Source organism: Nerophis lumbriciformis, linkage group LG01, assembly GCF_033978685.3.
Source record: "Nerophis lumbriciformis linkage group LG01, RoL_Nlum_v2.1, whole genome shotgun sequence".
Lineage (NCBI taxonomy): Eukaryota > Metazoa > Chordata > Actinopteri > Syngnathiformes > Syngnathidae > Nerophis > Nerophis lumbriciformis.
Window position 1 is genome coordinate 16,612,501 of NC_084548.2, and position 25,290 is coordinate 16,637,790.

At 37.0% G+C, this 25,290-nt stretch overlaps 1 protein-coding gene across 1 annotated transcript in view; it reads right to left on the reverse strand.

Annotated features, from left to right (window-relative positions):
* LOC133616704 (TOX high mobility group box family member 2-like) overlaps positions 1-22,601 on the reverse strand; it is a 270,313-nt gene extending 247,712 nt beyond the window's left edge. Inside the window, exon 1 of the mRNA XM_061976294.1 lies at positions 22,542-22,601. Within this exon, the coding sequence (XP_061832278.1) occupies positions 22,542-22,577 (36 nt within the window). The 5' untranslated portion in view covers positions 22,578-22,601. The remainder of the gene's footprint in view (positions 1-22,541) is intronic.
* Between the last annotated feature and the right edge of the window lie 2,689 nt (positions 22,602-25,290).

The following is a 25,290-nucleotide window of genomic DNA, read 5'->3' on the forward strand; positions in this document are numbered from 1 at the left end:
ACACGCAATCATGCAGTGCTAAAATTAATAAATTCTAACTAAATTATTAATAAATAATGATAAATTAATGTTTCTTAGATAAACTATCAGGAACATTTAAGTGCATATGAAAATACATCTTCCCCACATTAGTCATAATGTTTGCGCTGACAAAAACTCTATGACTGCAGCGCTCGACTTCTTCTGTTTTTTTATATTGCCATTACTGCCACAAGTGGTGGAAATGTGTATTACCACTGACTACCGCTGCGGCCCACCAATGAGCCCCGGTCCTAAAGTTAAAAAACACTGATTTAAAACACTTCCGTGTGGTCTACATCAGGAGTTCTTAATCTTATTGACATCCGGGCCCAACTTTTCCATCAATCACTCAATCAATATACATAAAATTATGTTGTGTTAAAATGAACTAAATTAATAATGAATTTGTTTGTTAACGAAGCTGTCAAAATAATGAATAAGTCTTATTTTTTGCGCTTAAGAAACTTCTCTATGACTTTTGTTCCGGACTACTTCTGTTTGTCTGAGATTGTCGTTACTGCTACAAGTGGTGGAAAAGTGTATTACAACGAGTACCGCTGCAGCCCATACGGACCAGAGTTGAGAAACGAGTATTTTTTGGCGGCAGTTTAGGGTGTGCTCGCGGCCCAACAACGGTTAAAAAACACTGATCTACTTAACATGTAATGGTGGTTCTTTGGTCAAAGTTTTGCATGGATTAGGTTTTACAGACCTTTTTCGAACCACTTTCTGACCGTCTCCTCAGGATACAACATGTATTTACATGTCTCCGCTGACAAATTAAGTTTGAACTATACGCTCCTTTGTATTAGAAATGGCAACAGCGCAGGATGCATGTGCATGTACGAGCCAGTCTGCCCCACAATAAGAGGATAGAGAAAAATAAGTATCTTATTGACTACAGCGTTGGACTACGATGGTGGACCCATGCAAAGCCCTTTGTGTAAATGTACACCATATATGGATAATCCGCTGATGTCACACTTGGTAAAAACGTCACCAGATGGGACAAATTCCAAACGGCTCGTTTCCTGCAAGCATAAAGGAAGGAAATATCTCCACCCCACATTTAACATTTTCGGGATTCATGCAGATCCCAACTACACATCAGCAAATACCAATAGGTCAGACAGGTTGGTTTTGCATAATACTGTTAGAATAATTATGTGTAAGTTATCACACAACTCTTATACTTAAAGGCCGTTGCTATAGTTATTATCAATTGTGCTAAAGTTGTACTTTTCTATCAGTGCAAAGGGACAACTTGCAAATCCAAGATTGCGAGTCGTCTCGTATTAGTGTTTGTGTCCAGACAGGGCGATATCACGAGTGTCAGCACATTTGCATTTCTAAATAAACAAATATTGTGTCCAACTGGGGCTGCTGAAATTACCCCCCTTCCTTCAGAAGCAGCCTCAGTGATGTAACCAGGGACCTCCCAAATAAATAGAGGAGCACATGGGACTGCTACCTTAGAGCGTTTGGATCTGTAACTAAGAGTACAGCCCAAAAAGTCTCTCCTCATTGAGCTAAATTGAACTCTGTCTCTGCATGATTCCTTGCTTCTTGTCTGTTTAATAGATGTCATCAGTGTTTGAACCTGACAAATAGGTCCCTCCGTTGTGGCTTTACCTTTTATTTGTACAGGGATACTCAAAACATTTGAATGTCGTGCAGAGGTTTATTTATTCTCGCAATTGGATTTAGAAAGTGAAACTAATATATGACATGCAACTCAGGTTTATTCAAACCATCTTTTTTAATTTTGATGATAAGGGCTTACCGGTACATGCTATGAAAACCTCAAATTTAAAATATCAGATAATTGGGGTTTTCAAAAACTGTAAGTATGATCATCAAAACTGTAAAAAAATAAATGCTTCACATATCTCACTTTACATATAAATTTATAGCACATATTACTTTCACATTTGAAGTTGAATTGCTGTCATAAATGGGCTTTTGCATGATCATACTTGCCAACCTTGAGACCTCCAAATTCGGGAGATTTGGGGGCGCAGGAGGGTGGGGTTAAGGGGGGAGGAGTATATTTATAGCTAGAATTCACTGAAATTTAGGTATTTCTTATATATATATATATATATATATATATATATATATATATATATATATATATATATATATATATATATATATATATATATGTATATATATATATATAAATAAAATAAATACTTGACTTTCAGTGAATTCTTGCTATATATATATATATATATATATATATATATATATATATATATATATATATATATATATATATATATGTATTTTATTATATATATATATATATATATATATATATATATATGTATTTTATTATATATATATATATATATATATATATATATATATATATATATATATATATATATATATATATATATATATATATATATACATATAAAAAAAACAACTTGAATTTCAGTGTTCATTTATTTACACATCTACACACACATAACACTCCTCTCCACTCATTGTTGTATTTGAAAGTGCAATGCTTTGCAGCCAGTAGCACAGCCTTTGAAGGAGCGTAGGTATGGGCAGTGTAATATTCTGGGTTGGAGTCAATAACCAGGCGAGGTGACGAAGTTACGTCTCTTTACTTCATACTTCAGAACCGACTCCCACACTTGCCGTCAGGGTGCACAATACAACGTAAACCGTTAGCCAACCAACAAATAACCACAGATGTGGTTACTTTTTAGTTGGCCAAGCGGACTTGATGTCAGGCTGTCCTCACTCAGGTCCGCACGGACCTGGAGGGCGCGTGCCTTAAGTCCGGCTGGAAATCGGGAGAAATTCGGGAGAATAGTTGTCCCGGGAGATTTTCGGGAGAGGCACTGAAATTCGGGGGTCTCCCGGAAAATTTGGGAGGGTTGGCAAGTATGTGCATGATACATTTTTTTTTTTACATTTCACCTGTATGTGAAGTAAAGCACATGTACCTATCCTCTTCCGGGAAAAGCCATTTTTGAGTATAGTACTGTTTTTTGATTTAGGGATGTTCCAATAAATCGATGTTGACCGATTTATGTGAAGAAGTATGTGACCGCCATTGTCGATTTTGGCTGACACTGTATTTATTTTTAGTCCTACGGCTAACAATTGGGTATCAACTAATTATGTAATTATGTAGCCTAAGCTAATAATATTCACATCCAGTACGGCAAATAAACTGCATTTCTTAGTATCATTGTCAAGTAGCATTATCACTAAGCCAAGGACGAGACTAAGCCAGGAGCAGGCATGCTAATAGCTGAGCTAACCGCTAAGCTAGCTTGAAACAACACCAAGAAATAAGTGCTTAGTAAAGTTTAAGAAGTGCAGATGGAAGCATGTTACAGCAGAAAGTAAGCAGATGTTAACATAAATTTAACAAGTAGATTAATAAGTGTCTAGAGAGAGGATAATATAACAACAATACGACACATAAGAGGAGGCCGGGTCGATCCATAAATTGGTGGTGTCGATACCGAGGGTAGTATAGGTATATGATCGATACTAGAGTGATTAGGTCGATGTTTTTATTTTCTCAAAAACATTTTTTTTGTTAATATTTACAAACTTATGGAATAATTCCTTGGACAGAGGAGAACCTTGAGAACAAAAACCAAAGGATTTAAATGAGTAGCAGATAGTAGTTTTTGCTTTTGTTTATATATTGTTAACAATTTAATTGTTTAAATGTTGTGTTGATATTGCTTCACTGTCATTAGCCCTTGCCATGAATAAATTATTTACAGTTAATACAGGTCAGTCGCACTTATTGATGATCGGTGTCAGAATTGGCAGCATAAAATTCCCATTTGGTCTAAAAAGTAATAATAATTTGGAGCTGTTTTTGTGCTTGTATACAGGTGGAACTCCAAAAATTTGAATATCCAAATGAGAAAACAAATACGAGGCACTGCCTCGTCTGGTTTCTATGATGTGTTCATTCAGTGCAATCACGAAATAGCAAACTGCACACAATCTGGTAAATTGGCATACGCACTGAGCAGACAGGAACGTCCATAGCCTTATATCTGCTTCCTGCACTCTATATGATCAGGAAATGGACAAATTGAGAGATTTTTCCTGAAGAAAACCAAACAAAACATGTGTAACACAGTTTAACAAACAAATAAAACATTCAGTTTATAAATTATTACTCTTTAAACTTTAAAATGTTCATCAAAACAAGTCTTCTGCAATGAACTGGAAAAATAAGAACATTTTTAACAGGTCAGCCACGTCAATTTTACAGCCAGAAGGGTAGAAATACAATAAAACACACACACACACACACACACACACACACACACACACACACACACACACACACACACACACACACACACACACACAGACACACACACACACACACACACACACACATACACACACACTTAATCCCAGAACTGATGTCTCATGAGATTTGCGAGCATCTTGTTCGAGTTTCAAATCAAATCCAAAAAGTTATGTTTACTGTATGAGGGTTCAATATATACAGTATTTGATATATATTAAATTTTACTAATATAAATAAACTATCTCATTATCTATATGTGCATTGGAATGACTTTGAATTGCACACTTTTCTCGTTCATTTTTACCGTGTGCAATGTTAAATGTGACAAGTGGGCTGGAGCCTACCCTATAGCTAAGTTTGTGCGAGAGGTCAATCACAGGGCATATATAAACAAACTTTCACACAGGAACTTACAGGGGCCCGAACCCAAACTGCCTGCAAAAAAGTCACAAGTGTGTACCACTGCACTATCAGTGACACACACTTTACATTAGCATCTATATAGAAGGCAGTCGTTGAAGTCAAGTCAGAGTTTGAAGCCTGGAACCTTACTTGGAACCTTACAGAACATTTTTCTTTTTGATCTTACAATCACTATATTTCATTATAATGATATCATAATATTTAATAATCCACCGCTGCCCGCATTTCTATGGCTTTTTAATGTCTGTCTTTATACGGCTTTCAATAAATGTCATGGAAATTAAATGCCAAAAATTTCAGCTTCTGTGCAACGTGAGACATTTTTTTCCCCGCCATTTGTGACTAATAAGATTTCATTACCGTTATTAACATATGTCATTATTTTTGCTATTGCTGTGCAAGCGGCGAGTTTAACCTAGTCTATTTACGAATTCCAGTATCAATACTACTTCCAATAATCACAAAAACTTCCCCGCATGGATCTAAGGAAACGCAACGATGCACACAGGTGACGCTGTTCAATAATTGCCGATGGAATTCCGCACAAGTAGCTTTTAATCTTGCATCGCCGTACGGTGGCAAATATGTGCAGAGAGCAGCCGGAGCAGGGAGAGCTGCCGGTGACAGCTCGCTGAATGTGATGGATAGCGCACCCTTGCCCTGTGATGTGCATGCACATTTGATGTTGAAATGGCCTATCCACGGGACCATTGTCTTTCAATCATGTCAAGGCAAAGTACAGAACAGAGCACATTTTCTGTTGCCTGACGTTATTACTGCGCCTTACACTTTACAGCACAATCCTCACACCACTGCCTGCGCCACAACACTCCTCTGCTGACCCCGCTTGCTTTAATTTGACCTCTTTCGAGGGTGCATGCTAGGAATGATATGACGACCTCTGTGTAGAAGTATTTCCTCCAGGATAAGGAGCAGATAGAAATAATAGAAATTATAGAAATAATCTGTTTTACCCAATAAATGCTTGGCAGGCAATGTTTCAAGAAACTTTTTTAACGGTCGGCAGTACAACATAAAAATAATCGTTCAGATTAACAAATGATAGGTTTAATGCGGCTATGAATTACATTGTATTCAGTTTTTTATTGTTTTTTTTTGCATTTTTATCCGTCACACAATTGTAAAAAAAAAAGTTAACTTTGATAACAATTGGAGTCTTACTGCTTCAAATATGAGTTTGCTTACCTAACTCCCTGTTAATATCCTTCCCTTTCTTTCAAGCTTTCATCTTTAAAGGGGATCTATGATGATCTTCATTTTTTCTGCATTTTAAATGTTCTTACAATGTTGGATACTCGAGTTAAACAATGCCAAAGCATCAAATCATGAGGTTCTTGCATTTGGGCGCGAGCTTGCACACAGTTTTGGATGCCTGTAAATAAGGGGGCCCCAAACTTCTTGCCTCCAAGGGCCAAAGTGAAAACGTAGCCAATAGGCCAAAGACAGCAATTTTAAGCCTGAACCACAAATAGCCAAAAAGTTCCTGTATTTGGTACCGATAACAATGATATATGGCAACTCATTAGCCTTGCGAACATGCCAACTATGATTGTGTGAGCGTTAAGGGTGTCCTAAACTGTTTCACTTCCGATATAGATCCGATTTTGTATTTTGTAGTGTGGAATGTTAGAAAATGTTTGATCAAATGAAATGAATCAAACAGAGAACGCCGCAATGTATTAGAAACACTAACTTATTTATTATTAACCGTCTGGAATGGACACATGCTGTCTTTAAGTTGAAGTGCAGTGGATATTGTTTTTTAGCTACACCTAGTTATCACAGAAATAATGAAGTTACGCTCATGACAGTACATTGAATGATGCGGACACATTTGTTACTACTTTTTAATCCGCTTCTGTCTTGGAGATTTTGTATGTGTATGCAACTATAATTATTGGACACTTGTTTGTATTGACAAATGTGTTTTAGACTGCAATATTGTTCAATTAGAAAGACTTATTACGCACAGTATTTCTAGCTTGTTTGCTATTTTGTGCTTAGCTGTTGTGCAGCTGCTAGCTCCTAGTAGCCTATAGCTATGTTTACCTTTTGTAAATGACTTGACTAAAATACAAGCAAAGACCAACTTTGTGTGCTTATTGGAGGACATTTAGATGTTACCTGGCTGTCCAGCTTTGTACAAGTAAACACATTGCAGAACTGCTTGTAGAAAAAGTAATATCGGAAAGTTTAAATGCAAGCCGATATAATCAGATACTTGTTTTTTATCCTGATATTGGACCGATATATAATATAATTATTGGATCGGAGCCCCCTCGGTAGCTTAAATGGTCAGTATGAATATTTACTACATTTGGGAAACCACCTTTTGGCGGGCCAAATCAAACGACTTGACGAGCCAACTTTGGCCCCCGAGCCCCACATTGGGCACCCCTGCTATAAATGCCTTAACAGTGTGACGTCACAGTGTTTTTGGACGTACTTATTTGGGCATCCCCTCTGTTTCAGGCTGTGAGAATGTAAGGGCTCCTGCCAGGAGCTTCCCCTGTTATTTATTCTCGTTCCACGCCCTCCCACCTGCTTTGATTGCTAAAAAAATAAAACCATCTGTGTTTATTTGTACACAAATTTCACACGGGACTGATTTGTCAAGATGGGCCACTACCAAATTGGATTAGCTGCTAAACTCCGGCCGGGAAAAGAAAGTACCATCTACTTGGAAACACAAGATAAGGTAGTATGAAGTATTATTTTCATCTAATTGTGGGATGTGCTTAATAACACTGAGGTGTGACATGCTCTGACATAAATGCTGTTAAAAGTAGCTTTTTTTGGGCAGAATGTTGTGACCGGTAAATCCGTATACAGTTCATCAAGTTTATTTTCGACTGAAAAATAGCGGCGATGTTCGTCTTCAAGATATATATTTAACAGTGTACATATTCAAAAGATAAACTATTTTATTAGAGAGGGTGGGGCGTCAAGGGTTTGAATTGCAATCTATAGGGAACGCCTCCACAAAGAAGAACTTGCAGACATATGCAGAAAGTAGGTTATGAATGTGATTGTGGAGCAAAATTTACATAAAATTTACACCAAAGCATATCCGATAAATATTATCTAGACCAGGGTTTTTTAACCTTTTTGAGGTCCACAACAGAGGGGCCAGGCCCCACTGAAGTGTTAACATTGCATTAGTAATTTTCCTCTTGATTTAAATCATATTCCAATGATTATATCGAACCTACTTACAGTTTACATTCTTGTCAGATGATATGAAACCATGTTTTAATCACACACACACATATATATATATATATATATATATATATATATATATATATATATATATATATATTAGGGATGTCCGATAATGGCTTTTTGCCGATATCCAATATTCCGATATTGTCCAACTCTTTAAATACCGATACCGATATCAACCGATACCGATACCAACCGATATATACAGTCGTGGAATTAACACATTATTATGCCTAATTTGGACAACCAGGTATGGTGAAGATAAGGTACTTTTAAAAAAAATCAATAAAATAAAATAACATAAATAAATTAAAAACATTTTCTTGAATAAAAAAAAAAGTAAAACAATATAAAAACAGTTACATAGAAACTAGTAATTAATGAAAATTAGTAAAATTAACTGTTAAAGGTTAGTACTATTAGTGGACCAGCAGCACGCACAATCATGTGTGCTTACGGACTGTATCCCTTGCAGACTGTATTGATATATATTGATATATAATGTAGGAACTTGAATATTAATAACAGAAAGAAACAACCCTTTTGTGTGAATGAGTGTGAATGAGTGTAAATGGGGGAGGGAGGTGTTTTGGGTTGGTGCACTAATTGTAAGTGTATCTTGTGTTTTTATGTTGATTTAATAAAAAAATAAAAAAAACATAAAAAACGATACTGATAATAAAAAACCCGATACCGATAATTTCCGATATTATATTTTAACGCATTTATCGACATATATATGTATATATATATTATTTTAATTTTTTGTATTTTTAATTTTTTTGTATTTATTTATTTATTTTTTTGTATTTTTTTTTTTAACACAAACCTTAGGTCAGGCTGTTTAGAAAAATAAGTACTAACCTATACAACATAAGAAGGGAAACATAAATAACTGTTGAAAAATAATGTTGTGCTAAAATAAATAAACTAAATTCGTAATGAATATGTTTCTGTCAATAAATGCGAGTGCAAATAAAAATACAGCTTTGCCACTTTAATCATATTTTTTGCCCTTTAGAAACTTCTCTCTGACTTTAGGTCCAGACTTCTTCTGTTTGTTTGATATTGTCATTACTGCCACAAGTGGTGGAAAAGTGTATACGGGCCACAGCTGAGAAACAGCGGCTCTCTTGGGGGTGCTCGCGGCCCAACAGCTTAAGAAGCACTGATCTCGACCACAAGGAAGTGCAGATTAAAGTCATCATAGGTCCCCTTTAGAAGTCGCAGTTAATCTTCAATGCTGCTGAACTGAGGTCTCCAGACGGTGGTTTGAACATATATTTTTGCGGCGAATCTCTGTGAAATTTTGATACCTACAACCTTCTGGTGTTTTTTTTCACCTAAGGCTCAGAAAGTAAATCTGTGATCAGTTGTTTTTCTTCAAAGCATTGTTTTAATAATTTACATTCTGAAATAAATCTGCTAGAGCCAGTAGATGGCACAGCGATGAAAAAAAAAGCTTGTTTGTCCCATTCATTTCTTTTTAAAGATCGTAACTTTATTTGCAGAAATAACGTGAATAAATAAACCAAATTATTTTTCTAAATTACTATATTTTTTGCAGTATTTATTATTTATTGCTGGCTAGTACCAGGGCCTGAGTAACGTCGACTTATTGATCTACAAGGGAAATTGTTCCACACAGTAGCTCAGTTAGAAAGGATGGAAAGGGTAATGATGGAAAGGATAATGCAGGTATAAAGTATAAAATATAACATATATGTAATATTTACATATTATACATACAGTATATAATATATACTGATATATTATATTATTATCCATCCATCCATTCCATCCATTTTCTACCGCTTGTCCCTTTTTTGGGGTCGCTGGAGCCTATCTCAGCTGCCTTCGGGCGGAAGGCCGGGTACACCCTGGACAAGTTGCCATCTCATTGCAGGGCCAACACAGATAGACAGACAACATTCACACTCACATTCACACACTAGGGCCAATTTAGTGTTGCCAATCAACCTATCCCCAGGTGCATGTCTTTGGAGGTGGGAGGAAGCCGGAGTACCCGGAGGGAACCCACGCAGTCAGAGAGAACATGCAAACTCCACACAGAAAGATCCCGAGCGTAGGATCGAACCCAGGACCTTCGTATTGTGAGGCAGACGCACTAACCCCTCTTCCACCGTGCTGTTATTATAATATTATAGTATATATATATAGTTTGATCATATTACGCCTATACTGGCTCACCTGCACTGGCTTCCTATGCATTTAAGATGTGACTTTAAGGTTTTACTACTTACGTATAAAATACTACACGGTCTAGCTCCAGCCTATCTTGCCAATTGTATTGTACCATATGTCCCGGCAAGAAATCTGCGTTCAAAGAACTCTGGCTTATTAGTGATTCCCAGAGCCCAAAAAAAGTCTGCGGGCTTTAGAGCGTTTTCTATTCGGGCTCCAGTACTCTGGAATGCCCTCCCGGTAACAGTTAGAGATGCTGCCTCAGTAGAAGCATTTAAGTCCCATCTTAAAACTCATTTGTATACTCTAGCCTATAAATAGACCCCCCTTTTTAGACCAGTTGATCTGCCGTTTATTTTATTTTCTATCCCCCTCTCCCTTGTGGAAGGGGGGACACAGGTCCGGTGGCCATGGATGAAGTGCTGGATGTCCAGAGTCGGGACCCGGGGTGGACCGCTCGCCTGTGCATCGGTTGGGGACATCTCTGCGTTGCTGACCCGTCTCCGCTCGACTCTCACTATTATATTAGATCCACTATGGACTGGACTTTCACAATATTATGCTAGACCCACTCGACGTCTGTTGCATCCGGTCTCCGCTAGAGAGGGGGGGGGGGGGGTCACCCACATCTGCGGTCCTCTCCAAGGTTTCTCATAGTCATTCACATTGACATCCCACTGGGTTGTGAGTTTTTCCTTGCCCTTATGTGGGCTCTGAACCGAGGATGTCGTTGTGGCTTGTGCAGCCCTTTGAGACACTTGTGATTTAGGGCTATATAAATAAACATTGATTGATTGATTGATATATTATATTATATTATATATATATATATATATATATATGTATATATATATATAAAAAAAAAAATATATATATATATATATATATACACACATATATATTTTTTTATATTATTATACTATATTATATTTGTACATATATTTTTTATACAAACACTTTCAAGTGTTAAATGTTAATGTTAAATATACCTTTATTATAACCACAGTAAATGTCATTTCAAATACATTTTTGGTGTGCAAATAATTGTGCCTAACACATTTTTCTGTGTAAACATCATCAGATGAACAGAAAAACAATTGTGATTCTGTTGATCTGCCATCATAATGATTTACGTGCACTATTTGATGTTTTTGCATTTTTAATACATTAAACCAATATAAAACAAACATATTATACATTAAGATAGAGATGTGGAAATGGTTGTTAATGGCATTGTGTATAAACATCTTCCAGACAGGCATTCATTAGTTCGCAATGGGTGTTTAAAAAAAAAGCATATGTTACAGTGAGAGTTTTTTTTCTTTTTTTTTTAACACAAAACCATGACAGCAGCGTGTGCCCACTGCTGCGGCTCTTGTGTTCCCACCCTTCAGCCTGTCATTATATCAGCAGGCCTCTTATGTTACACAGCAACCGCTTTTATTTAGCCGAGCTGGCGTTTGATAAGCAGGCACGTCCCATCATGCCACATCCCCCTCGCACCCACACCCGTCCCAGCACGGCGAGGGTTAAACACATGGCCCGGTGCCATGGCTTCATGGGAAAGGAATGTGGAGTGCTGTGTGTGCAGGGCTCCTTTCCCAGCATCCTTCACTGCCCCGGCGCATGCTAATGATCAGTATTATAGAAGCACAATTGATGGGCTAGCAAGCAAACAAGAGAAACTAATTACTACTAAGGCTTTATTGTCCTTTAATTACTCAAGCTCTGTGGCAATTAGCATCGCACAAAGGCGCAGGCCTACTCTAATCTCGAGTAAAATGTGATGCAGATGAAAAACATTTGGAGGATGAAAAGTAGATAAGATAATTTGGGTTTCGGTCGGTTCTGCAGAAATGACGGCTGATTTGGGTAAAGCTCTGCATGGACTGAAAGACTGCAAAACACGTGTTTGAAATATTCCAAGGACTTTCAACAAAAAGCTAAACTACTGTATTAACAAACATCTAAGCACTGATTTAAGAAGTTTATAGTTGTATATTTTGCACCATATGTTGCTAACTATACATCTGTCATTTTTGATACAATGTGATGAATGATGATTTAGACAGGATCAGAAACTACTGTAAATTAATGAATGCTATACGCCAATCTTGCCCGTGTTTGAAGTAAAATCATTGTAGTGTGTGGTAATAAGTACTGTACACAATATTAACATAAACATTAACTCATCATTATAACCTAACTGCAATACATTTTTACATTATTTTACCTGTTACTATCATCTGTAAGCAAGTAATGGTAGTTATATTACAATAGTCTCTGTAATGTAATGCACAGCACTACATAATAACAATAATTCTACTTTTTTTTTTTTTTTAGAGCGCATTTCAAAATGTTAAAGTCACATCTAGGGATGTCCAATAACGGCTTTTTGCCGATATCCGATATTCCGATATTGTCCAAGTCTTCAATTACCGATACTGATATCAACCGATACTGATATCAACCGATACCGATATCAACCGATATATACAGTTGTGGAATTAACACATTATTATGCCTAATTTGGACAACCAGGTATGGTGAAGATAAGGTACTTTTAAAAAAAATTTATAAAATAAAATAAGATAAATAAATTAAAAACATTTTCTTGAATAAAAAAGAAAGTAAAACAATATAAAAACAGTTACATAGAAACTAGTAATTAATGAAAATGTGTCAAATTAACTGTTAGAGGTTAGTACTATTAGTGGACCAGCAGCACGCACAATCATGTGTGCTTACGGACTGTATCCCTTGCAGACTGTATTGATACATATTGATATATAATGTAGGAACCAGAATATTAATAACAGAAAGAAACAACCCTTTTGTGTGAATGAGTGTGAATGAGTGTAAATGGGGGAGGGAGGTTTTTTGGGTTGGTGCACTAATTGTAAGTGTATCTTGTGTTTTTTATGTTGATTTAATAAAAAAAAACAAAAAAAAACAAACAAACAAAAACCGATACCGATAATAAAAAAAACGATACCGATAATTTCCGATATTACATTTTAACGCATTTATCGGCCGATAATATCGGCAGGCCGATATTATCGGACATCTCTAGTCGCATCACATGGCAAAAAAACCCCAAATAAGTGTGTATAAAATTAGTCAAATGATAGAACCTGAAAAAAAGTATAACTGACCAAAAATATCATCTACTATTAGTATTATTGAAGAGTTCCTTTTTCTAATAATAATTAGTGTAATTATCTGAAAAATACATCGTATTGCAAATTAATACAATATAATATACTGTCCTCGGGGTATCAAAAAAAGAAAAAACACTTTTTTTTTTTCCTAATTTATAAAAATATGTATGTGTGTCTTTTTAATTTGTCCTGTCCAGCCACTTCATTAAATGTTTGGGTCGAATTGTATTAAACAAAACCAGTTTTCTTTTAAGTATTATAGAATTTTATCAGAGCTGTTTATCTATTCTATGGAGGAGTGTAGGTAGTAACCCAATGTTTAAAAAAAAAAAGGATTGATTTTGAATCCCCCCCCCCCCTGTCATTCATACCAATATATGTAAAGCAATATCATTTGGACTGTCAAAGTAAATGCAATAATAACAAGTTAACATAAATTGTGTGGGATCTGTTTAAGTACAATTATTAAAGATAAAAGACTTCCCTCGATCTGCGATAAATTGCAATTAATTATGAGTTAACTACAGACAAAATGTGAAGTAAATATTAAATTGAATATTGTAATCATTTGACAGATCTAAATGCATTATATTATATAGTTAGTACAGTCAAATTATACCTTTTTTATCAGATTAATCACACTTTTGGGTTTGGATGTATCAGGATTAAACCCAGTCAATTACTTGTATACATAATTTATATTTACCTAAAAAAAATTTGGGACACAAATGAAATTTCACTGTCAGAATGTCAACATAAACATTTTTGAAACGCTTTACTTAAATGTATGTCATTTATTTGTTCAAAACCTGGTAATATTTTATCTAAAGTCCTGTCTGGGAGCACACCAGTAGAATGCATTGACCGCAATTCTTATCTATGACGATTCTTAATCTATATAAAAAAAAAGAAAAATAAATCTAAATCAATTTTTATAAAAGAAAACATATTTTTTTGTTATTTTAACTGTCCTTTCCAGCTACTTGGGCAAATTATATTGTTGGTGTAAATGATCATATCGGCTGTAGAGATTTACTTAAGAATAGAGACATGTGGGCTACTTTTCTTGCCTTATTTGTATTTGACTTTATTAAATGTTTGGGTAGAATTTTTTTCCAAAGAAAACCAGTTTTCTTTCAAGTAATATAGAAATGTATTAGAGCTGTTTATGTATTTTATGGAGGAATGTAGTTCACTATAGAACTGGCACCCAGTTTTATTAAAAAACTATGGATTTTGAATTGAGAATAATCTTAATTGGAGAATAAATTCTGAATCGAATCGAAGAAGATGGATGGATGGATAAATATGATATAAATAAAATATAATATAATATAAATATGATATGATATAATACAAAATATTATAATATGATATACACATGATATACATATACAATAATATAATATAAAGTTGATTGGCGACACTAAATGGTCCCTAGTGTGTGAATGTGAGTGTGAATGTTGTCTGTCTATCTGTGTTGGCCCTGTGATGAGGTGGCGACTTGTCCAGGGTGTACACCGCCTTCCGCCCGAATGCAGCTGAGATAGGCTCCAGCAACCCCCGCGACCCCAAAAAAAGGGACAAGCGGTAGAAAATGGATGGATGGATAATATAATACAATATAATGTATTACAAACCCCGTTTCCATATGAGTTGGGAAATTGTGCTAGATGTAAATATAAACGGAATACAATGATTTGCAAATCATTTTCAACCCATATTCAGTTGAATATGCTACAAAGACAACATATTTGATGTTCAAACTGATAAACATTAGTTTTTTTGCAAATAATCATTAACTTTAGAATTTGATGCCATCAACACGTGACAAAGAAGTTGGGAAAGGTGGCAATAAATACTGATAAAGTTGAGGAATGCTCATCAAACACTTATTTGGAACATCCCACAGGTGAACAGGCAAATTGGGAACAGGTGGGTGCCATGATTGGGTATAAAAGTAGATTCCATGAAATGCTCAGTCATTCACAAACAAGGATGGGGCGAGGGTCATCACTTTGTCGACAAATGCGTGAGCAAATTGTTGAACAGTTTAAGAAAAAACTTTCTCAACCAGCTATTGCAAGGAATGTAGGGATTTCACCATCTACGGTCCGTAATATCATCAAAGGGTTCAGAGAATCTGGAGAAATCACTGCACGTAAGCAGCTAAGCCCGTGACCTTCGATCCCTCAGGCTGTACTGCATCAACAAGCGACATCAGTGTGTAAAGGATATCACCGCATGGGCTCAGGAACACTTCAGAAACACACTGTCAGTAACTACAGTTGGTCGCTACATCTGTAAGTGCAAGTTAAAACTCTCCTATGCAAGGCGAAAACCGTTTATCAACAACACCCAGAAACGCCGTTGGCTTCGCTGGGCCTGAGCTCATCTCAGATGGACTGATACAAAGTGGAAAAGTGTTCTGTGGTCTGACGAGTCCACATTTCAAATTGTTTTTGGAAACTGTGGACGTCGTATCCTCTGGACCAAAGAGGAAAAGAACCATCCGGAATGTTATAGGCGCAAAGTTGAAAAGCCAGCATCTGTGATGGTATGGGGGTGTATTAGTGCCCAAGACATGGGTAACTTACACATCTGTGAAGGCGCCATTAATGCTGAAAGGTACATACAGGTTTTTGAGCAATATACGTTGCCATCCAAGCAACGTTACCATGGACGCCCCTGTTTATTTCAGCCAGACAATGCCAAGCCACGTGTTACATCAACGTGGCTTCAGAGTAAAAGAGTGCGGGTACTAGACTGGCCTGCCTGTAGTCCAGACTTGTCTCCCATTGAAAATGTGTGGCGCATTATGAAGCCTAAAATACCACAACGCAGACCCCCGGACTGTTGAACAACTTAAGCTGTACATCAAGCAAGAATGGGAAAGAATTTCACCTGAGAAGCTTAAAAAATGTGTCTCCTCAGTTCCCAAATGTTTACTGAGTGTTGTTAAAAGGAAAGGCCATGTAACACAGTGGTGAACATGCCCTTTCCCAACTACTTTGGCACGTGTTGCAGCCATGAAATTCTAAGTTAATTATTATTTGCAAAAAAAAAAAAGTTTGAGTTTGAACATCAAATATCTTGTCTTTGTAGTGCATTCAATTGAATATGGGTTGAAAAGGATTTGCAAATCATTGTATTCCATTTATATTTACATCAAACACAATTTCCCAACTCATATGGAAACGGGGTTTGTACTGTAATATAATACAATATAATATAATACACTAATTGGGTCATGCAAATGATGTGGTGAAAGGTGAATGTGTATAAACAACATTAATATCTGCACAAGAATGTCTAAAACATAACATTTGTTTCTGTACTGTATGTATCACTGGCCTTTTTGCCTTCACAAGCTGAGCACATTAAGTCGGATTTGGCATTTCTTTGTTGTTTAAGAAACCGACATACAGACAAAAATGGCGGTGTATGTAAAGCACAACAAAAGGAAGCTTGTTATTTGTCATGCACTACCTCTCTGTGGTGCCCGGCAAAAAAAATAATGTGAAAACCGAGAGAAGCCGCAGGGCATTTAAAACTCAATTTAACTCAGGGGCAAGATAAATGTCAAGGATTTTTCATTTACTCAGAATAATTTTATTAAATGTCAGCGGACCTCATGGCTCCAATAACATGCAATGTAGAAAGTATCATTTGACGTTTGAGCGTTGGTAAGTAAAACAAATGTATCTACTTGAGGATGTTGGCAAAAGAAAATATCTTATAATTACCTGAGGAAGTCGTGAGACTCCGCTTGCTGACCTTTGACCCCAGGTCACTGTGACCCCGCTTGTTTTCAGGAGGGCATGGGAACGAGCGGCGTGTGGTGACCGTGTCAACAATCTGCTCCTAGAGGACAAACAGTAGCTAAGATTGTGTTTCTGCCAACATCCACTGCCTTCACCACAAATAAAGAGGAAGTCGTCCCTTTTGCAGCGCAGATGTCATTAAAGCTGCAGCATGTGTGCCATTCAGGGCGATCAACTCTCTCACCTTCGGGTCAGACTGATAAGGGTCGCTGAGACACGATGAGTGCTTTTTCTATTTGTTACACTTTTTTTTTTATTATAATCTTTCATTTAGTCAAAGTTTCTAGTGAAGGAAAAGTGCTTTGACATTATTTCAGTGACATTATGTCCCGCTTGTGTCGTCCACCTTGCAGATCAGCATGAGGCGTAATTGTGGAAAATCACCGCAGGGCCTCCGTGCATTGACTTTCAAGTTGGTGAAAGACATGCAAACCTTTTATTGCTAAAAGGGGGGGGGGTGTAAGATGATCATCTAGATACAGTAGGCTGTACTTATTATAAAGTATGGCTTTGTTAATAGGTTGTTTAAAAGTTGTTAGGGGATTAGTACACACAAGTTGCCGAACAATAATAACCTTGAGACCTCCGAATTCGGGGGATGGGGGGGTGGGGAGTAGCGGGGGGTGTATATATTTATATATATATGTATAAGCGGTAGAAAATGGATGGATGGATGGATAGATGTATAAATAATCGGTTCATGAATGTGCAGGCAGCATACCCCTTCCCCTTCGAGCTGTCCTGGATGAACCGAAATTATTTTTTCCAATCATTTTGGAACTTGCAACTGTACTTCTTCTTACTCGTCTTTGCCATGTCTTCGTTCTTCTGCTTCGTCTCTGTTATGTTTTTGGACATTACTACTTGCCGTAGTTTTGAAGCAATGCATGATGGGAATCCGGATGTTGTGTGTCAGTGTATTAACGTGCCGGCTGGAATAAACACACGCTGAGAAATCGCTCCGTGCCTGCCTACTTTATGGGTTATAGATAAACCTATGGATAACGGAGACATATATAATACTCTCCTTTTCAGGTGAGAGAGGACGCTGAAGGCAGTGCCTTTAAGGCAAGCCCCCAATATTGTTTTCCGGGTGGAAATCGGGAGAAATTCGGGAGAATGGTTGCCCCGGGAGATTTTCGGGATGGGCACTGAAATTCGGGAGTCTCCCGGGAAAATCGGGAGGGTTGGCAAGTATGGTCATATCAGTTCCTCCAGGATGTTGCAGACTTTATTTGTCAATAGTTACTTAAATCGTTCTTTGTTTTTATTTATTTACAGACAGACAAAGTTTTGTATTTCATTGTTGTTTCTTTTGTTAATATCAGAGTCTGTTCTGCAAAAAGGTCATTCCTCGAAGCACGCAGCTTATGGACAGGGACCCACAGTTAAAATATAATATATAAAATACAGTACAATTCATTGCATTTCAATCTACCCACTACATACCCATTTACAATTTCATTTATAAATAAAAAAGGAATCTTTTAATCCACCAAATCAGTCTGAATATCCTATTATTCAAATTTGATTAAAAGGTTGCATCTTGAAGATCTGCGATAATCTCGTCATACATAAAGAGGTCAAGACCAAGACAATTGGGAACTGCACTATTATTGGAATGTTGCCAATGGTTCACAATCATTATAAAATACATGATTTTTTTTTTTATGCATTCCAATTCATAAATACACATAAATAAAAGTCCACAAACAGCAGAGCCAATGAGAGGTCCTCTTTTCCGGCCAAAAATCCAATAAAAAAAATATCCAATAAGCGCCAACAATACTCAATTAACATTTCAAGACTTATTTACCAAGTATTTGTGATATTGTTATTATAAGCGCTAACGCAGACAAACTATTTATAGTGGCGCCGTGATTACAAGTTTGTGTGCCAATGTTGACATGATCGACTGATCAGCTGCTCCCTTGCTCGTCAAACTTTATTGTAGATTATAAATCGTGCCTCTCACCTGGATAGTAGGAGGCTGAGGATGTATTCCGTCAAGTTGGTACACTTTGACAGCCAATGTAAACCGGAAAAGGCGAGAACGGCCCGAAAAGACGCTTGGTTCCACTTCCCTTTTCTTTGCGAGGATGATGAGTCATTCTTCATATAAATGGGAATATATGAACATCCTATCAGTTGGCAACCTAATGACAGCAGACATTGTACAGTAAGTGATGTTTTATTATGTTTGTTGGCTCTCATGAAGTCTACAGTGAGTAATAATCAGTGATGGTGTGATGCTTTTTTTTTAATTAATGCGCCGCATATTCTTAAAATAATCAAAATATGTAAATATTAAATGTTATTATAAATGTGCCTGTCACTACATTACATATATACTTACAAAACCTTAACGAAGGTGTTTGGATGTTTTTTTTAAGGATAGAGCGGCTCTCATAGGTTCCATTAAAAGCGGACTTTTGATCGATTTAATATTTAGAATGCTTTTTTATTTTTGTATTTAATCCTGAACGATAGGCAGAATTCCCCCAAAAGTGCAGTTTTCCTTTGACCTCAAAAAGCACAGGACTTCAACAAAATTGAAAAAGTAGTATATTGATGTTTTACTTGTTCTATACCAAACAGACTTAAAAGTAGACACTACAGTAGGGAAAGGATTCATATGGCCCCATTCCTGGGCGAATCTCGCGTGACGGGAAGAGGGGGGGGGATTCATAATTTTGCCAAGCAGTCTGCTGAAAATGATGGAAAACAGCATATTTGATCTGTCACTTAATTTCTGTTTGTGCTTTTTTGTTTTGTATTTACTTCCCATCAATGCTCCTATTTTGTTTACATTCCCTGCTTGTCCCGTTGAGCGCTGTGTTTTTTTCCTCACCTGCTGTTGATTGGCAGCCGGTCCACACCGGCTGCCAATCACCATGTTTTTATTTGTGCCTGTCTCGAGCACTCCTCAGGGCTCGAGGTTTAACTTATGTTGGTAACTGTTACATGCAAGACTGCTTTCTCCTTTTGATTAATGAGATTAAAAGTTAAAACTCATCTTACCTGCTCTCCGTTCTCCTGGTTCCTGTATCTTGGGGTCACTAAAATTGCAGCCATGCGAGTTCCTAACAATATTACTGTAAATGGAAAAACGGTACTATATTTTTTTTAAAAGTAAAACTCTAACTGAGCTCCCAGTGTTTTGTTTTTTTTTAACGTAAAATCTATTGTCATTTTTACACTGTGCAATTTGAGGGATAACTTGTTTTGAAATCACAAGTCAAGCAGATATTAACTATTATTATTTTTATTATGACTAAAAAAAAGTTTGAACTCTATGATAGTATAATATTTTTTTCATTTATTAGACAATATTAAAGTTTAAAATATATTCAATTGCATGCAATACATGTATTTTTTTTTTTTTGTCAAAACGGAAAGAACAAATACATTTAGTAAGAAAGGATAAAATACTTTTATATTATTTCAAGGCTTTCGCGGGCCTCAGTAAATGATATGGCGGGCCAGATCTGGCCCCCGGGCCTTGCACATGCTTTAGTGTAATAAAGAGTTGATATATTGCTGGACAAAATTGCGAGGCAGCGCATAATTAGCGCATAATTGGTTGAGTTAGCGTGAATAGGCGCGATCATGTCATCGCAAATTCCTAAAGGGACTGACAAATAGATGAACAACCATAAACAGCTATGGACACTTTCGGGTCTCCGGATTAACCCAACATGCATCTAGCATGTAGCATCACAGGTCTGGTTGGATCAAGATATCCAAACCGTTACATAAGTGTATTGTACTGACTCATATCCATGTTCTGTGCAAATGCAATTTACAGTCGTGATCAAAAGTTGTAAAGAACATAATGTTATGGCTGTCTTGAGTTTCCAATAATTTCTACAACTCTTATTTTTGTGTGATAGAATGATTGGAGCACATACTTGTTGGTCACAAAAAACATTCATGAAGTTTGGTTCTTATGAATTTACTATGGTCTACTGAAAATATGACCAAATCTGCTGGGTCAAAAGTATACATACAGTTTTGTTAATATTTGGTTACATGTCCCTTGGCAAGTTTCACTGCAATAAGGCGCTTTTGGTAGCAATCCACAAGCTTCTGGTTGAATTTTTGACCAGTCCTCTTGACAGAATTGGTGCAGTTCAGCTCAATTTTTGTTTCATCTGACATCACATGGACAAAGATAAGACCTTAAGGAGGAAAGTTATGTGGTAAGATGAAACAAAAATTGAGCTGTTTGGCCACAATACCTAGCAATATGTTTGGAGGAGAAAAGGTGAGGCCTTTAATCCCAGGAACACCATGCCTACCGTCAAACATGGTGGTGGTAGTATTATGCTCTGGGCCTGTTTTGCTGCCAATGGAACTGGTGCTTTACAGAGAGTAAATGGGACAATGAAAAAGGAGGATTACCTCCAAATTCTTCAGGACAACCTAAAATCATCAGCTCGGAGGTTGGGTCTTGGGCGCAGTTGGGTGTTCCAACAGGACAATGACCCCAAACACAGGTCAAAAGTGGTAAAGGAATGGCTAAATCAGACTAGAATTAAGGTTTTAGAATGGCCTTCCCAAAGTCCTGACTTAAACGTGTGGACAATGCTGAAGAAACAAGTCCATGTCAGAAAACCAACACATTTAGCTGAACTGCACCAATTTTGTCAAGAGTAGTGGCCAAAAATTCAACCAGAAGCTTGCCAGAAGCTTGTGGATGGCTACCAAAAGTGTCGTATTGCAGTGAAACTTGCCAAGGGACATGTAACCAAATATTAACATTGCTGTATGTATACTTTTGACCCAGCAGGTTTGGTCATATTTTCATAAATCATCAATTCATAAAAGAACCAAACTTCATAAATGTTTTTTGTGGCCAACAAGTATGTGCTCCAATCACTCTGTCACAAAAAAATAAGAGTTGGAGAAATTATTGGAAACTCAAGACAGCCATGACATCATGTTCTTTACAAGTGTATGTAAACTCTTGATCGCAACTGTATATATATTAAAAAATCTTATATGTTGTGAATTAGTCTGAGCGCAGAATGCATTGATTGGCCCTTTCACATGAAAAGCATGATAATCTTTAACAGAAATCACAGAAGAAGAAGAGAAAAGCTTACATTTGAATAATCGCACTCTTATATCATTCTTCTTACAGTGTGATTAAGCGGTGCTGCTCCCCTAAGAAGCTGATAAAATCTGTTATTTATACAGTTCTGTATTTATGATAGCCGTTGTTTTCTTTCAAGAAGGCTCTCCATTTTCACTCTGAGTCTAAGTCCTGCGTAATATCTAGCATGCATCTTAGTGGAACAATGCTCTTGCTTCTCATCTTCTCTGTGCTGATTAAATGAGGCATACTTGATCTGTATCTGGGCTGAAGGACGATGCCTGCATTGGCTGCCATCCAGGTCCTGTAGCCTGAGAAACAAAAAAACATAACCCCGATAAATGTATTAGAGATAATACAATATATGTTAAAGGAAGTCATTACAAAAGCACAACGCACACTTGGAGACACACTGGACAAATAAGATGTTCGAGAAATATTTCCGGACTGTCAAGAATCCCTAAATTAAAAGAAAAAATGTCACTTCCCCCCAAAAAAATCAGATCACGTGGATGCAAATTGTCACGGGCACACCAAGGTGACTTTATAAGCTTTAAAAGCATGAAGAAAGTCACTTACTGAAAAGCTGGATATTAACAGATCCTAACAGAGACCTTGATCATATGATTTGTGAATAGAATACTACTATAAAACTATAGTGTTACCTCAATTTATGAGCTTAATTGGCCCTATGCTCCTAACTCAAAACACTTGTGTTTCAAATCAACGCCGTCCATCCAAATACATTTTAATCACTTTGATTTGTGCTTGCCCCCGCCCCATTCCCCCCCAAAAAGCACAATTTCAAAATGTTAACCAGCTTTTTAAAAAGAAAAAATAACTTTTAGATCGGACATATTGCTTGAAGAACAATACAATAGAATATAGAACTAAAAATACAGTAGTTTGAAGAAGTAATGTAATATTGATGTACAGTATTTATCAGTGGTGGGCCATCAGGCTTTCTCTGCTGGCCTAGCATAACCAGAAATCACGATCATAATTACATATAAAAGTAATTTTTAATTAACTTTCCCGAAATATCTATATTAGAATAATTGTATCTAAGTTATCACAAAACTTTGTGTTACATTGAGTTCAGCTAGCTCGGCGAGCAGACAAAAGCTGTCTTTGAACCTACCAAGAAGAAGTGTAGGAGGGGAAGCAACGTGAAGGTGTTCTGTTTCTTTCATGTATTGTAATCAACAGAAATATATTGTCTTGACCCGAGATCTACAAAGCGAAGAGGAAGCAGGACCAGACTCCCCTTCAGGCACCGCTTCTTATTACTGTTTTACGACCTTTTCTTTGAGCTGTAATCAAAGGCGATGGCTGTTTACGACCCCCGTACCTTAGAAACAGCTGTTGCCATGTAATCAGGGAAAGTCCAAATAAAAGAGGAGGCATACAGTCTTTTCTCCTCAATTGAGCCAGATTGAATTGTCTCTGTTTAATTCCTTGCTTCTTGTCTTGTTTAATAGATGTCATCAGTGTTTGAACCTGACAATCTAAAAGTATTCATATTCTCTTCATGTCATAGTATGCTCCTTCCAGTGTTGTGTTAAGTTTAGAGTTTGTATCCAATCAGAATACAGCCATGCTGTAAGAAATCTGCCCAGGCCCTTCAGAATCAACAATGCGGGCGTCTGTGCACTGTAAGTGAACGGGCACATACAGTTGATAGACAGTTGCAATAGCCAATCAGATCACAAGTTGTCAGTAAGGCCTTCCAGCTGGCCTAACGTTGAATGTGACATTTACACGTGTTTGTACTGAGTGTTTGTCTTACACTTAGTAAGCCGCTGTGGACAGACGAAGCCAAGCAATGCAGGTTTAGCGAGCGGTGCGCGCTCCAGCGAAGGAAATGATTTTTTTTGGCAGGCATTCACATTGTGGCACAAAATGGTTTGCCCGCCGACTACGAGGCGTACCACTGGCTTATACGGCGTCGGATGGGTACTACAAATTGTGAGTTCAAAAATTTATTTTTTTACATTTTTTTATTGTTTCATTTGTTTAATACAATTATTTTAATTTTGACAGTACGACATAAGATATGTTTTAATTGCTGAAGCGGGTTTATTGAATGTTAAACGCGCCGAAAAAATAGACCATTTTGTACACTGTTGAGGGGATCCCAGTGCTTAGTAGTGTGCAAGTGTGTTTCTGTATAGTATCTCCAGCCGTGTCCATGTGGTGACATAAATTACGGTATTTTGAGAGGTGAAGTCGGACTAAGTAGGACATCACTGAAGGCCTAGGTGAGAAACGCACGGCCCGTCACTGTTATTTACCTTGGAGAGCAAACTTCTGGTATCTCCACACTCATTACCATATCTTCATGGATAAATGTCCACTAATTAGATATACATGTAATGTCCATGGCAGTCTTAAAATCATTCTGCCTCAGTATGGTCCAGACTTGCAGTGCTATGCTCCACCTGCCTTGCCAAATAGGTTACTTGGACTTAGACTTAGACAAACACAGTTGGTCATGTTTTTGATGATTTCATTCTTTAATTCAATGTATAACATCCACTTATTTTTGTCAGTCCTGTCCTATGTACACACACTTTCTTCCTTCCCACAGTTGAAAAAAAACAAAGTTATGTCAATCTTTGGCTATAAGCTAATGCTAGCGAGTAACACCCGATGTTTTGGGCGGATCCTACAGGATTCATTGTGGCATTGACTCCCCCAACTAGTGGCAGGGAGGCTTGTAATTGTAACTTTGCCAAACCTAAAGCAAAACAATTTAGCAGAGTAGCTTGTATCTCGAATCACTTGTAAGTAGGGATGTCTGATAATGGCTTTTTGCCGATATCCGATATTTCGATACTGACCAAACCCTTAATTACCGATACCGATATCAACCGATACCGATATCAACCGATACTGATGTATACAGTCGTGGAATTAACACATTATTATGCCTAATTTGGACAACTAGGTATGGTGAAGATAAGGTCCTTTAAAAAGAAAAAATAATAAGATAAATAA